The sequence below is a fragment of the Lepisosteus oculatus genome, chromosome 12 (genome assembly GCF_040954835.1).
Source record: "Lepisosteus oculatus isolate fLepOcu1 chromosome 12, fLepOcu1.hap2, whole genome shotgun sequence".
In the NCBI taxonomy this organism is placed as follows: Eukaryota; Metazoa; Chordata; class Actinopteri; order Semionotiformes; family Lepisosteidae; genus Lepisosteus; species Lepisosteus oculatus.
In genome coordinates this window covers 6,004,487-6,019,039 of record NC_090707.1, presented here as the reverse complement: position 1 = coordinate 6,019,039, position 14,553 = coordinate 6,004,487, and the positions used below count along the sequence as shown (strand labels likewise).

General features: G+C 35.8%; 2 protein-coding genes across 4 annotated transcripts in view; one reads left to right on the top strand and one right to left on the bottom strand.

Moving 5' to 3' along the window:
- The window catches only part of LOC102693511 (inactive dipeptidyl peptidase 10-like), a 121,513-nt gene extending 116,014 nt beyond the window's left edge, over positions 1-5,499 (top strand). Inside the window, exons 21-27 of one of the 2 annotated variants that reach the window (XR_011191290.1) lie at positions 36-90; positions 402-501; positions 1,893-1,951; positions 2,674-2,746; positions 3,235-3,308; positions 4,348-4,536; positions 5,397-5,499. Coding sequence is in view for 1 of the 2 variants with exons in the window: in XM_069196644.1 (XP_069052745.1) it covers positions 36-90; positions 402-501; positions 1,893-1,951; positions 2,674-2,746; positions 3,235-3,308; positions 4,348-4,482 (496 nt within the window). In the remaining variant the exon portion in view is untranslated. Of the gene's footprint in view, positions 1-35; positions 91-401; positions 502-1,892; positions 1,952-2,673; positions 2,747-3,234; positions 3,309-4,347 lie in introns of both variants that reach the window. The other variant, XM_069196644.1, reaches the window with a different exon arrangement.
- Positions 5,500-10,166: 4,667 nt separating this feature from the next.
- LOC102691350 (inactive dipeptidyl peptidase 10) overlaps positions 10,167-14,553 on the bottom strand; it is a 214,304-nt gene continuing 209,917 nt past the window's right edge. Inside the window, exons 24-26 of one of the 2 annotated variants that reach the window (XM_006636260.3) lie at positions 12,010-12,082; positions 11,683-11,756; positions 10,167-11,084 (exon numbers count right to left, since the gene is read on the bottom strand). In XM_006636260.3, coding sequence (XP_006636323.2) covers positions 10,950-11,084; positions 11,683-11,756; positions 12,010-12,082 — 282 coding nt within the window. In that variant the 3' untranslated portion in view covers positions 10,167-10,949. The remainder of the gene's footprint in view (positions 11,085-11,682; positions 11,757-12,009; positions 12,083-14,553) is intronic. The other variant, XM_015358664.2, reaches the window with a different exon arrangement.

Here is a 14,553-nt window from a genome sequence, read left to right as displayed (position 1 = left end):
TTAGTGCATTTACAGTAATCTACCTTTTCTTTTAGGGCTTTAATAAAGCTGCCCTACATAGACCAGAGAAGAATTGGAGTTTTTGGGAAGGTAAGGGAAAAAAAATAAAACACAACTCTTTGTAAATTCTAATTCGAGGTAGGTTGCATTTAGTTCTTTCCATTTTGTCTGTAATAACTGTATATAAAAGTAAGTGTCACTAACAGCGCTGTATAGTATGAAATACTAAATTTGCCTTTGCAGAAGCAAACATCGTGTACAGGTAAGTGTGTTTAAGAAGGCTTTTGCACTGAGGGAAAGTGAAGGGTGTAGGAAGATTATGAATTGAACTTTAGGTCTTACATGATGTTGGAAGTGCTCATTTTCCCATTACATAGCACACATCCCTTTGTTTACCTTAGGCGTACGGAGGCTTCCTGACATCTCTGCTGCTTCTTTCTTATGACACAATTTTCAGATGTGGGGTAGCAGTAGCTCCTGTGACTGACTGGCGATTATATGGTAAGGCATTTAAAGTGTGCTGTTATATGGATTTATATATGTTATATGCAACTATAATTTTAATACTGCTCTAAAGAATGAGCTAGAGTGTTTGGTGAAAGAAATGAATGCTGCTTACAGAGCAAATCACCTTGACAATACTCTACATATTGAAATATAAATTTTGCATTACCAGGACCTGGTACAAATGATCAATAGTGACATGTCATTAGCATACAGTAAAGGTTTGCTTTGGATCGAAATGTTGACCGTGGAAGCATAATTTACATTTAGGTTCAATAGAGAAAGTGTATTGAAGACCATTCAAAGTATGCAAGAGCATTTTTTCTTCTTCAGAGTGAGCGCTCTTGTTTCAACAGAAATTACAATAAACCTCAGAATAAGGGTCACTTTGAACACGCTGAGCCACTTAAAGATTTGAACCTAGTTGTGTACTGTCATTTACAGTATTGTTACACGGTATGGTATGAAACTGATATTTTGTTTCTGTGTCACCTGAATTGCTAGATGATTTACTATCCATATTATAGTACAGTAGGTTCTTACTCCTTCGTAGTCATGAAAGATAATAGTACTCACCAACATTGAGAGAGAACACTTATTCTCCCACTCAGAATCCACAAAATGGGGAATACCACTGTTCAAGGAAGATATTCTCCTAGTCTCAGCTGAAGCTTGACTGTTAGAAAGTATTTGAAGAGATACGCTGGATGTTTAATTTAAGTGATGCCCTGTGATTGAAGAGAAGAGCTGAGTGAAGATTTGATAGACCCTATGCTTTTTACAGGGCCTTTACTAGTCTCTTTGGTTTCATTGATCTAGTGGAATGTCCATCACAACCAGCAGGTACATGTTCCATTAGAAATGTGCAGATGCAATCATGTTGTGTTATAAAATCAAAGAAGCACATTCAGAAGATGTGCTGGGAAAATGTGAAAGCACTGTTAACTCCCTACGGGAATCTTCTAGCAATAACTTGGGAAGTCTGCCAGGAAAGGTCAGGGCAGCTGGTGTCTGGATAGGCCGAAAACAGACAGGAGTGCATGTCGTATAAGGTTGGAGAATCATCTTCAACACAAAGAAGCCTAACTGACAGTAGCAGCCGAAGGCATATCACAATTTAGCCAGTGCTCTCTAGCAGAGCATGTAAATATTATTTTGGGATCATCTATGTAGGCAAAATAGTTATTTATAGAACATCGTTCAAAAAGTATGAGCAGCATCTTCTTGAGAATAACTAATGGATTTTTAAATTATTTCTGAAGAGGTTAAAAGGGGAGTATTTATCATCTGCTTGAAGCTACTATACCGTCTTTAAAGAATTGTTTCTGCTTAGCAGTTTTCTTTATTTTTACACAATTCTCAATTAATATTGTATATCTTTTTTTAAGCTTCTGCATTCACAGAACGATACCTTGGGTTTCCTTCAGAGAATGGCCGTATATATCAAGTAAGACTTAATACAGTTGTTTTAAAGATCTTTGAACTATACCGTTTTTTTTGTACTTCTCTTGAGGCAAAGGAACAATAGCACAGCACAAAAACATATATTAAATTTAGATCCTTAAATTAATATAGTTATTAATTACTTTACTTACGTGATTCCATATTATATTCCCTATTAAGCAGATTTAAACCTGCACAGTACAGAGATTAAATGAAGCAATCGTTCACTAGCAACTAATGCAGCACGAGTGCCGCCTGTCAATAATCTTTGGCCAGTGGATCCCATGCCACGTTAACCTGCAGCCCCAATCCCGTGTGACAGGGTTTTACTGCGCATTCGAATTGGCTATAGTACAGTGCATCTATATTCTTTGCAACTGGACTGAAAATAACCTGCGACAGTCTAATGTAGGAGGTGCTATTCTTGGGAGGAAAATTTAGTTTAAGGTATTGGCTTCCTGGTCATTAAAGACCTAGTGTCTTGGCTAAATTCCACTAAGGGCTTGTGCAGTCTGCCCTTCCTAAATTTCCCCCTTCATTCAACTGGTGCAACAATTTCTCACTTCTCTACCCAGCTGTCCATCTGCACTGGGTCGATAGCTGAATAGGTCTCCTCCTTTAGGTAAAGCACTTTAGAACCCTTCAGGAAAAGAACTATATAAATGAGAGGAAATAGCATTATTACCGTTAAAGAACTTAAAGCAACATAATCTGACATTTTTACAGGCTTGTGGTATTCTGCATAATATGACGGGATCAACGCATCACAAATTCCTTATTATACATGGAACTGCTGATTGTAAGTATGTTTCTTTGCAGTGTATGCATTCAAAGTCTAAGTTTTAGTTATTTGACCTACCGGTGAGGATATGTAATTAATTCTGTCAGATTTTGGGCTATACGTAAAGCAAATTTTATCAGCTGCTGAATTTCTCTAAAACTCATTCTTGTTGCTTTAGTTTAGAGAGATGTATAATTAGAGTTTAAAAGATGTATGATTAATTAGTGAGTTTTCTGCAAAACCTAATCACTATTGGTATTTTAGTAAGTCTCCCAGTGTCTCGTGTTTTTCTTTTATTTGGTGTTTGGGTTGAATGTTTGTAACCAGGCTATTCTGGAAGAGCTAGGACTGGAGACTTCCAATCCATCATTCTATTTTGCTGTATAACTAATTGACAGTAGCACAAATCATGTGCAGTATGACGGTCTCGCTGAACGATGTGTTTGTCACCTATATTGTGTAAGCGATTAAGCTGGTCTTACTTATATCATTATCTTGTATTGCAGCAAATGTTCATTTCCAGCACACAGCTGAACTGGTGAAACGTTTAGCACAATCTAATGTAAACTACATGTTAAAGGTAGGGTGGTTAACACTACCATGTACTGTAAGTAAATATTTTAAATTGTTTTTGAGCAGATGTTTTTTTCTAAATCTATTCAACAGCTTTTGAAGAAATAAAGAATATATGATAAATTTGAAATAATATCTAATAATAATAATAATGCTAATATATCCTTAATGAGTTACTGTACTGTTCTAATGTTTGAAGAATTAGGGATACATATCAGACAAACCATAGGATTAAAAAAAATCAACTCTGCATTTTCTTATGGTTATGCTGGATGCAAAAGTATTGAACATAGTTATTTTAGTATATTTTGTAGCTGATATCTTACAGTTGTACATACAGTATGTGTTCTCTTCAAATTACCTCTCCCTAATAGAAAAAATAGCTTCCAAAACAAATATCACCATTTTACCACATCCTACTCTTCCGCCTGTTCTTTAAAAATATGCAGATGCAACTATAATTAGCAAAAAGATTAAACCAACACAAATTTATAAAATACTGTTCAGCTTCAGCTAAGACCCTCATGAAAACTGTTGACTCCAATTAATTAAAAAAGACAAACAAATTAGGGCACTTCACAACAAACATCAGTGAAAATGTGACATTTTCTTAGGGAAAAGTCAGATATTTTTACATCAGCAGTGCCTACATCTTGAGTTTCTACGAATTAGATTTCTTAGCAAGAGTCATGCTAGTTTTATAAGGCTTTTATTAAGAACTAGTCAAATCCTTGATTAAAATAGCTGGATGAATGAGAATTTCTCAGCATTTCTTTGTTGATGGTTCACACGTTTTCCCGTCTGTGGAAGTCATTGGATCCAGTAAAGTAACACAAAGCTTATTCTAATTTTCTTTAAAAACTTTCACAGTGGTTAATCATCATTTCCAGATTGTTAGAAACAAATTTCCTAATTCCAGTCACACTCTCTTACTACGTTACCAATACTACTATTCAACAGTTGGCCTAAAATCTAGGAATTCCATGGATACAACGCAAATAAATGTCTTGCACTTTGTAGTTTCAGTTTGCCTCTATTTCTTCCAGATATATCCTGACGAAGGGCATGACATTACTTCATCAAAGAGCAGATATTACCACTACAGAACAGTGATGACGTTTTTCAGGGAATGTTTTTATGAAGACTCCCAAATAATACCTGAACAGGAAGACGATGACTAGTGTAGGATTGCCACTTCCGGAAAGTGTGAAAAGTGTGAATCGAGAGAAGACTTGGTAAATAAGAACTTTAAAATGATGATCAGTTGTATCTCATGATACAGTAGGCCCTGAACATGTATCTACACAGACAATATGCATTACTTTCATGCATCTGTCTGCACATGTACTGTATATTAAACTTTATAGAAGCAAAAGTAGAATTACAAGTTTAGGCAGTTCTGAGTTGTTTAAATGGCCAGACCTACCAATTTTGTTATCCCTATAAATCCAGAATTAATTATTTCCTTTAAAAATACACTGTATTTCATTCTTTGTTATATGTTAATTGCAGAAGATGGCTGATGAAGGTGGGTATTTTGTTTGTATAAATGTTTTTTTTTCCGAAAAATAAATTTTGGTTGTTAATGTTTATCTTAATCCTAATATCAGTATATATTGGTTGTACAGTAATTTATGAAATATTTCTTTGCTGTGCTTTTATCCAGTCCTCACAAAATATTTTTAAGAAATTTGACAATTTGAAAATAATAAAATTACTGAGTTTTTTTATCAGGTCTGAAAGTTTTGGTTATATTAGAACATTTATTTTAAAACATGTATAATATTTACAGTATTAAGGACATCATCTAGATTATAACAACCTATAATAATCCTAATATTCATAATCTTGCCTGTAGCATTTTTATTTATACTTGGAAATTAAAATGATTTTGGTTGAATCACAAACTCAGGAAGTTGTACAGAAATTTCAAGACAGCAATAAAAAATAGTTTGCTGTCTGTCTTTTACAGAGCAAAAGCATATTTCTATAAAACAAATTCTGTAATATTTCACTTTTTTTCATCTACGTGTACAGTATACAGTTGTTTCAACACCTTATCAATAACATTCTAATTTCTTTCTTCAAACAACAGCTTGCCTCATGAAGTCCTCTCTCTATGGGGTTCCACTGCAGAATACAAACGAGACTACTGAAAGTAAAATTCAGTTTTTAATAAAATATTTAATCTATTCCAAGCTGAAGTTTGTCAAATTTATAGATGCTGAAGAATATTTTCGCATTGCCTTAAACATCAGTACGTAAAACCAAATTAAGCAATAAACAATTATTAATTATCTAAAAATGAAATAACTACAATACGATCAGATACTGTACATACAAGGATATCTGATGAACTATATATCACATATACAGTATACTGTATATTAATCAGTCTTCATAATGCACATCTTCAATGAAAAGGAGATCTAATTTACTCGGGTTTCCTTCACTATATATCATATTTTGTAGTGTATTTTCAGATATTGCATTCATTTTTCAGAAGATTGCTTATGAGTGCTGATCTCAAAGGACATGAATAATTTTGGGCCAGTCTTCTTGGATAGGCAGTTTGTAGTCACTGGTCTTAGTGATTGTTGTCTACTGGAAGAAGAGAGGTCCCATTTGATTGTCCAAAACTCTCCAGCACCACAAATTTAACAAAAGTACAATAAATGAAAGTGATTATAAAACCTTTGAAGTCTTTCAGGTAAGGCTGTTTGAAGTCAGGCTAATGACTCGGTATGTCTCAGCGGGTACTACACTTTGGAAACTTCCAGCAGCTGAATATTGCTGCAAGTGAGCGTATATTGTTCTGTGTGCTTCAATTCATAGAATTATTAATGCATTATTTTTTTTCAAAGCCCCCTATATAAACTGCTGCTTCTTATTCATACATTTGAGCTATGTTAAATAAAATGTATCGTTATAATTACTTTAGGACCTGCCAGCCCTAGTCCCATCTGTATTACACAAGCAATAAGGACATCCAAGAATTAGATGTGTTTTTTATATTTATTGAGTATTTACTGTAGGTGTAATGAGGTACAGCAACACAAGAGGTGATGGGGTAGAGGGGGGATGCATGAGACAAAATGCAAAAAGAGAGGGATTTGTGTATGATCTACTGTACCTGTATATAGTTCTGGAGAAATTACATTGCGGATGATTATGATTTAGAACAGCTGTGGCTTCTGTATCATACCTCCCATGCTTCAGTTGAGAGTTTCCATTTGCTGAAGCCTATGAGTTCAAATTGAACTACTCTGCCTCAACCATTCGACAAAGTATGACTTGATCAACTCATCACATTCAAAGCAATTGTGATGTTTGAGTTTTAGCACTTTCCTGGATAATTCCTGGCCATCTATACTGTATCTCTGTTCTTAATCTTAAAAAAAAGATCTGTTAGGATCTGAGCCCAAAGCAGCAATAGAAATCTAGATTTGGGGGAAAAGAATGTGTGTCATTCACATCACTTTGAAGTCCCTACCAACGGCTGATGGAATGAAGGCATTAGTGGGGAGTCAATTTAAGAGCCTCGGCTGGCTAGCACAGATAAAGACCTTCTTGAATCAGTGTTTCTCATTTGTCCTTGGGAGAGCAGCTTTAAAAACCCAGGGATAGCAAATTTCATCCATAAATGACAGGGGGCACATAATGGTCTCTTCACCAGAGACTCAGACTACCTCCATGAAGGAAATACTCACTAAGTGATTCTAAACCTGTAACAGAAATATCCAGTGGGTCTGTTGTCATTTAAAAACCATTACTCCACAGAATAATAAAAAAAACTTTGTGTATTTTATATGAGATTGCATTAGACTATAAATATATATCATGTAAAAATAGAAAAAAAACACACATCAAAGAAAGCAATATGGCAGAGAGAAAATATTTTGTTTTCGATTCTGTTCTGCACATACCTGTAACAACCACAAAAACTATCCCTGTGATAATCTGAAACAACAGTTCTGTCACATATTCCTCATACTTTTATTACATATTTTCAAGCATATCAGTACCATGGCTTCCACAAGAAGCCCATTTAGAGCCCTTTGTATTCTGTAGCCCATGTAGAGGGCTTTTAACAAGCATGGCATTGTCACAAAATTGTTATAGTTAAGACTTTAGATATTCTTTCTGTATAAAAGCTTCTGTGAAAATTTACATTCCCTGTAGGTTATTTTAGTTGTGCACTGTTTGCACATGTATTATGTACTGTACTCTAGCTTCATGCATTTATGGTTTTATTATGAAAGAATCACGGCATCGTCTGTTATTTCAGAATTGTTTCCAACTTCTTTTTGCTACATCACATAGAATTATGAAATATACTGTATTTTAAACAGTTATTGATAATAAAACTATGCTGTCACCTTGCACTGCATTTTTCAAAAGATGTTTGAAATTACCAGTTAGTAATATACAACAACTGTATGTCTATGTCTGCAGTTTTATCATTTAGATTATCGTCAAGTATTTATGATTTTTTCTGTTTTAGTGCAAAACTGTCCCTGTCCACATTTTACCTGTTTTGACCGAGATGACTTAAATTTAAGATGTTAAAACTTTATACAGTAATTGTCTTTGAAGCTAAGGGTGTATTATAGACAATTCTGCTAGAATTTACATTGTCAGGACAAGTCAGGACTATACATTGTCTTCTGAAAACTACCAGTTATTATTTCTAGATGTGCACTGTTTTTTTACATGTATTATGACTTCTATCTTTATGCATTTCCAATTGTATTATGAAAGAATCACAGCAACATCTGTTATTTCCAAATTGTTTCTATCTTCTACAGTATTTCTGTGTTGGGACTTTAGCATGTTGAGAATGTTATAGTTTGGTACTACATTAATAAACATAGCATTTTTTAAATGTTTTGGCATTCTTGAAACAATAAAACATGAGGGTATACAGTAGTTTCTTCATTCTTTGTGTTGTAACGACTATTATTTACCTACGTGATTTGGGATTTCCAGTTGTTTAAGATTCAGATTATGATCTAGAACACATTCCATGCTGCCGTACAGGAAAGTGAGTGCTGACAGGAGGAAGAGTGTGCTTCTTGCTGACATCACTGCAACCTTCCAGACATCTGACTTAAAATTGCAGGTGTCATTATTCAGATAAAGAACAAGAGGATTCTGGGCAGCTAATGCTCCCTCTCTCCCCGAAAGGAATGGCTAGTGTCATAGTCAACTAGGCTTGAACCAGCAGCAAGGTCCATAGGGCTCAACCTGATAGTCATACAAGGACTAAGGACATTTACTGGTGGAGGAGGTACAGTAGCCAGGTAAACACATGTTTTTGTTAGGATTTGATCTGGGAACTTCAAGAAGTTATGATTTGCAGCATCCCTGAGGCTATGGTCTTTCTATTTCATACAGTATGAAAGACTGGGTGAAATTCGATATTTATATAAAGAGTATTTAAATGAATATACCAGGACTGCGCAGTCGCCCGGTGGTTAGCCTTGCTGTCTCGCAGTGCAGGGGCCCTTGGTTTAATTTCTGATCTCTCCATGGTCACGCATGGGTCTCTTCCGGGTGCTCCACCTTTCTCCCACAGTCCAAAGATATACCGGTCGGTTAATTGGCTTCTCGAAAAATTGGTCATGTGAGTATGTGTGCCCTGCAATGGGCTGGCATCCCATCCAACGCCTGTTCCACGTCGAGCCCATCGCTTGCCAGGACAGGCTCTGGCTCCTCTACAGCCCTCTATTGGATAAAGCGATTTGAAGTTGGAAAGTATGCAAGATCTCAGTTGTTGTCTATGAAGAAAAAACACATATAATCTATCCATTAGTGTCTGAGGCCTACAATAATCATAATCATTTGCTGTGTTGCTGTTGGTTAAATTCACTATTTACAATGTATCAGATCACCATGGCTTTTTGCACTGTGAAACTAAGCCACATGTCTATAAGTCCTAAACCTCTTGAACCCACATGTACTGTGCTGCAGCTATTTCGAGGTGAGTGAATTGAGAAGCTCTTGCCTCAAAAAAATGATGGTGAGGAGCTGCAGTTTCTGCCTCAAAGCCTGGACTTGGGAAGCACAGAGATCAGCACAGACTCCGTGACAGACCAGTCATGTACAGGAATGTCCCTTTTACAGCCAAAGCATTAACCTTACTCCAGCTTTGTTTTCTCTGATGGGGAATCACAGACGTGCGCATCACATTAGCAGCTGATGACTTTTCCCATGTTAAAGTGGAAGATCAGCAGATCACGAGAATGAACCATTTGATTGGCTGCATACTGTACATTGTCACTGTCATGCTTACAATGCATTTTTATGTATTCACACTGTTCTTAAAAGGTCCTTATATTTCTGGTGGATCAGATCAGGATGCTGGGGGCTATTTAAGTAAATTGGGAGAGTGGTGTGATTCAGGACAAGGCCCATTTGTAATTAACGTGGGCAGTGTTCTATTAGTAAATTGATATAATTGATTCTTGCATGCTAGGTGTTATGGTATTATTTATTTTTTACTCTGTTTGCATCAAATGAACCCATGTGGGTTTTTTATGCAATATGTGCACACAGAGATACTTTTATACTTTGGCGGAGACCAGAGAAACAACCAAAGCAAATTGCCTGCCACTTGTCATTTCTGAGAAAATTATCAGGAATAAATGCTTTCCATTTGTCCAAGACGTAAGCTCAGGAGGTGAAAATCATGACAAACCAGTAAAAGATTTTGCGTTTACTGAAGCAATCTCATCAACCTGTGTCCATTTGCTATTTCATTTCTTGTAATGGGTTGGCTAGTGAATTTTAATGTTTATAGACAGATTCCTCTTTTGATTGCCTGCATGTGACTGATGAAGTAGAGTACAAGGTTGTATTGATTTTGGCACCATTCCTTTCACATTGTTAGTAAGGTTTATTTATTCATAAGAATACCTCAGAAGACAATAACATCCACTGCCACGCACAACTGCCTTCCCTTATAAAACACTAAAAGAGAAAAAAATGAACAAGCATTACAAAAAACATCCTAAGAAAAAGAAAGGTACTGTACATGTCTGTGATAAATACGTCTGAGTGTGGGAACCATTGGATGGTACATATCTCAAAAATATTTACATATGTACACACTCTGGAGTATTATACAAAATACTGTATCTTTATTGGGTGAACATGAGAACGGGTTGTGAAGGAATTGCACTTATTCTTCAGTGTCACAGTAACGTTGAATTTGCATTTCTGACATCACAGGTAGGTGTAGCATTTCATTGTGCATTTATACAAAAGGGTAAAATGGTACATGTTTGATGCAAGGTGCTACAACAACAGATATTTACATGGAAAAGTGATGAGGCTAAACAAAATAATCATGCACTTAATTGTGTATGTAAAACTCAAGTCTCATGGGAAGAAAAGCAGACCGGTGCCCTTCAAAAAGAGATTTCTAAACAGAAGATTAAGTTGAACATGATCTGTGAGATCCAGATTGTTTGCCGAATAACTTTTACTGTGCTGTCCCATTGAGAGAAATCCTTTGTCTGTCCTTGAGCCCCAGTAGCTCCTTGACTCCAGCAGTCATTTCTAGCTAATGCTCGGTTCAGAGCCTTCAAGGCTCCAGTAGTCATTACAGAAATAAATTATAAAGTCCTTCCAATGGCCTCTTCACCTATTCATCCTCTTCTGGCTCCTCTGGTAATAGCAGTGTGTCTTCTTTGAGACACTCTCGAAAGAGGGTGATGAGTGTACGGTAGAGGTGCTGTCTGCTCTTCTCTGACACAAAATGTCCTTCGTCTGGATAAATCTGTTGAAACAGAAAAGGTGACCAAAACAACAAAAAACCTGACAAACAAATCAGTGGTGAATGATGACATATCTGAAGACTATTCATCTCTGCTTACTACAAAGTACTCAGTTTCTGTAGCAATGACACAGACAAAGATTCAGGTTCTGTAGAAAGGACAGACATACGCATAGCAGATACTGTAGCTCGTGTATCCTATGTCATCTACAGGATGATCATTTGCCAATTGTTTGACTAATGCAAAAGGACTTGACTACCCAAACATATATTCAATATCTACTGTACACTGTACTGTAGGTGTACTATATTTTACAGCCCTCAGCATGAGATTTTTCTATGAATATATTTATTTATTAAAGTATTTAATATTTTGTGGTATTTAGATTAGAATTTAGTATTATTTAGATAATACTGCAATAATGATAGCAATAATAGAATGAGTGCAAACTTAACACCAATTGAGGGGTAGTCTACTAAGAAGGGTTAATGAATGCAACTGGTTCAGTTTGTTAAAGAGCAAAGAACTCTTGAGGCCCATTCAGCCTTAGGCTGTGTATTGTATACCTTTTAAGAGCATTGAATTGTGTGGGATACATACCTGCATAGTGTAGTTAGCACCAGCTCGTATCAAATGCTTAATCAGTTCTGCTGTATGCTGAAAGTGGATGTTGGCTGTAATAAATACATTAAAACATAAAATTCTAAATAGAATTACTACTTGAAATGGCACATACTGTATGAAAACAAGCACACGTTTTATAAAATCATTTTTTTGTCATTTTATTTGTATGAACACTGTACTTGTGACGTTGAATTTGAACTTTTATTTGTTAATGCAAAAATGTCTAAGGCAGTCCATTTTTTAACTCTATTATCCTTGTTTTCCGAACCTTAATAATAAATAATTAAGAAGATATCTTCTCACCATCTGCAGTTCCATGTATTAACATGAGATTTTGTTCTTTTAATCCCTGGATATTACGTAGCACACTTGAAGCCTGTAATAATATGAAGAAAAATGTAAATGCTACTTTTAGCTGGCAATGATCTGCAATGGAAAAAAGTAACTTTAAAACAAAATTGCAGCAGAGATCAGATTCACCTAATTCAATGATATGAATTTCAAAGTTGTTAAATATATTCTCTCATCATCTTAAATTTGCATCAGCACTAGAAGGATTAATAAAAATAGATTAAACTGGGCCAAAGGATTCATATGGAAGTGAGAAAAGATTTGACAACCTACTTTTTTGCGACACACTTTTGCAGAAGAATGCTTTTTCAGATTTCTAGAAGCAATACATTATAAATAGCCTTATCAAAACTGCACCTTGACAGAATTCATAATAAAGATAGAAAGAGACAAGTTTCAAACATGTCATGAGTGTACTATAGCTATACTGCAGTTCATATTCAAGTTTGGGTAGCAATGCATGGAATTAGTTTATTATAGACCAGATTTACCACAGCAGAGAACAGGAGCCCCAGCCTGCAGTGTAGTCTGTCATGCCTGGTGTATCACCAGTGTTGTCCTACAAGTTTATATTAGGATAATGAAAAATCTTGATGTCTGCTATAGCATGGCATGTTGCTTAAATGTTTATTAATTAATTAATAAATTAATTTTATTCCATCCACTTTTTTCAAGCGACACACATGGCTGTTACAATATCACATGTACTGTATGTACTGTATAAGACACGGAAGTAAAACGTTTTAAAAAGCCTACCCAACCGACCCAGTAAAACCAAGATGACAAACAAATGATATATTAAAAGCTGTAGCAAACAGACTGGTCTTGAAGCAAGTTTTAAAAGTATCAACATTTGCAGAGTCTGCAATGGATTTTGACAGTGAGCTCCACAGACGTGGTTCTGCACGTCAGAGTCAGACAATCGTGGATTAAGAGCTGGACAGCATTCCCGCAAGAAGTCTGTGTAGGGTCCTGGAGCGAGATCGATCAGCGCGGTCTCAATGGATGAGTGCCGGTGGGTTGTGAGAAGATGCTGAGAGAGGCACAGCTTGATTGCAGCCCTGTGCACTCGGTTGGTTTACTTTAAATAAACAGGAGTTTTTCTTTTTTTTTCAGTAGAAATTTTCTTTGGTTTGCTTATGTTTATTTTTAACACGTTCTTTTTCAAGCTGGAATCCTGACCAGCTTTTACTGTATGAGACAATTTGATCAGACTGATGTATATAGACTGTACACTGACGCTGTGTCTAGGTTAGACAGCTTTAGACCACACTGTCTGGAATGAAAATAGACGATTTCAGGCAACTCCAGCCCTGGTCCTTGTGAAGCAGGTTTATTAGGCAACCTTGAAATCATCAATTTGTGAAGACGTGGAACAATTTTACGATAATTAAACAAGTGGTATGCTAGCTTAGTGATCAAAAATCATTTGGAACAAAAATCTTAATATATTTCAGCCCTCAGGGACCAGATCTCTTCATTGAGCTGTTACTTGCTTTATTGATCAATTGCTTAAAACATGTATTCGTAATCTTTAAAACACATATGATTTGGACTGACCTTTAAAAATAACTGGATAGGGGCTCTCCAGGACCAAGGCTAGAGACACTTGCACTATATAATGTACTGTAGATGCAAGAGAAAAGGAACAGCTCCTTTTAAACTTTGAGGCTCCTACGCAGTATACTGTAGGTTATGAGTTATTTCATAAGCTTTTCATTCAGGGTATTTTCAAAATGATGGTAACAGATGCAAAGTGAGTTGCTGCTATTTAGCAGTTATGCAATACAGTTATTGCATGAATTAGATACATTTAATTTTGTTTTGCTATAGTTCAATACATATAACAAATAATGAAATTCGCACCAGGTTCGATATCCTATGTTGTGTGATACTGGCCCAATCTTCTTGTAGGGAATGGACAGAAAGTGTCTGTTCACTCATCTCCGAATGCTAAAAGTAATTCCGGCTCTTCCCACAAATTTGAAAGGTTCTCAAGTTAAGTAGGGCTTCTACTGAAGAACTTCATTGTTGCTCGAATGTCTTGTCACATTGGGATGAATCCACAAGTCGCAGCCTGTCCATTGAGGACTTAAGGCTGGTGAATCTACCTGCAGTGTTCTCCCAACATAACACAAAGCTGTTGCTTTCTAGATAAGCACATTGATCCTTTTGTTTGTTTTTTGTAATTTTAAATTAGAAAACAATTTGCGATTTTGGTGATTATATAATAGCTAAATGGTTTATCCCTATCACTCTGGTCGTTTTAAGAAATTACCTGTTAATTAAAATGATCCCCAAAATGATGCCACTTTATTTATTTTTTTTACTGAATCCTCTATTTTTGTAAAAGTTCCAGACATACAGTAACATGTTTCTTTTCAAATGCAGTATATGTAATAAGAACAAGCTTCAAAAAACCTATGAAGTCCTCTAGTTTCTAGCAATTTTCAGCTATCAACACCATCCCTTAACTGAAAGTTTGATGGCTTGAAA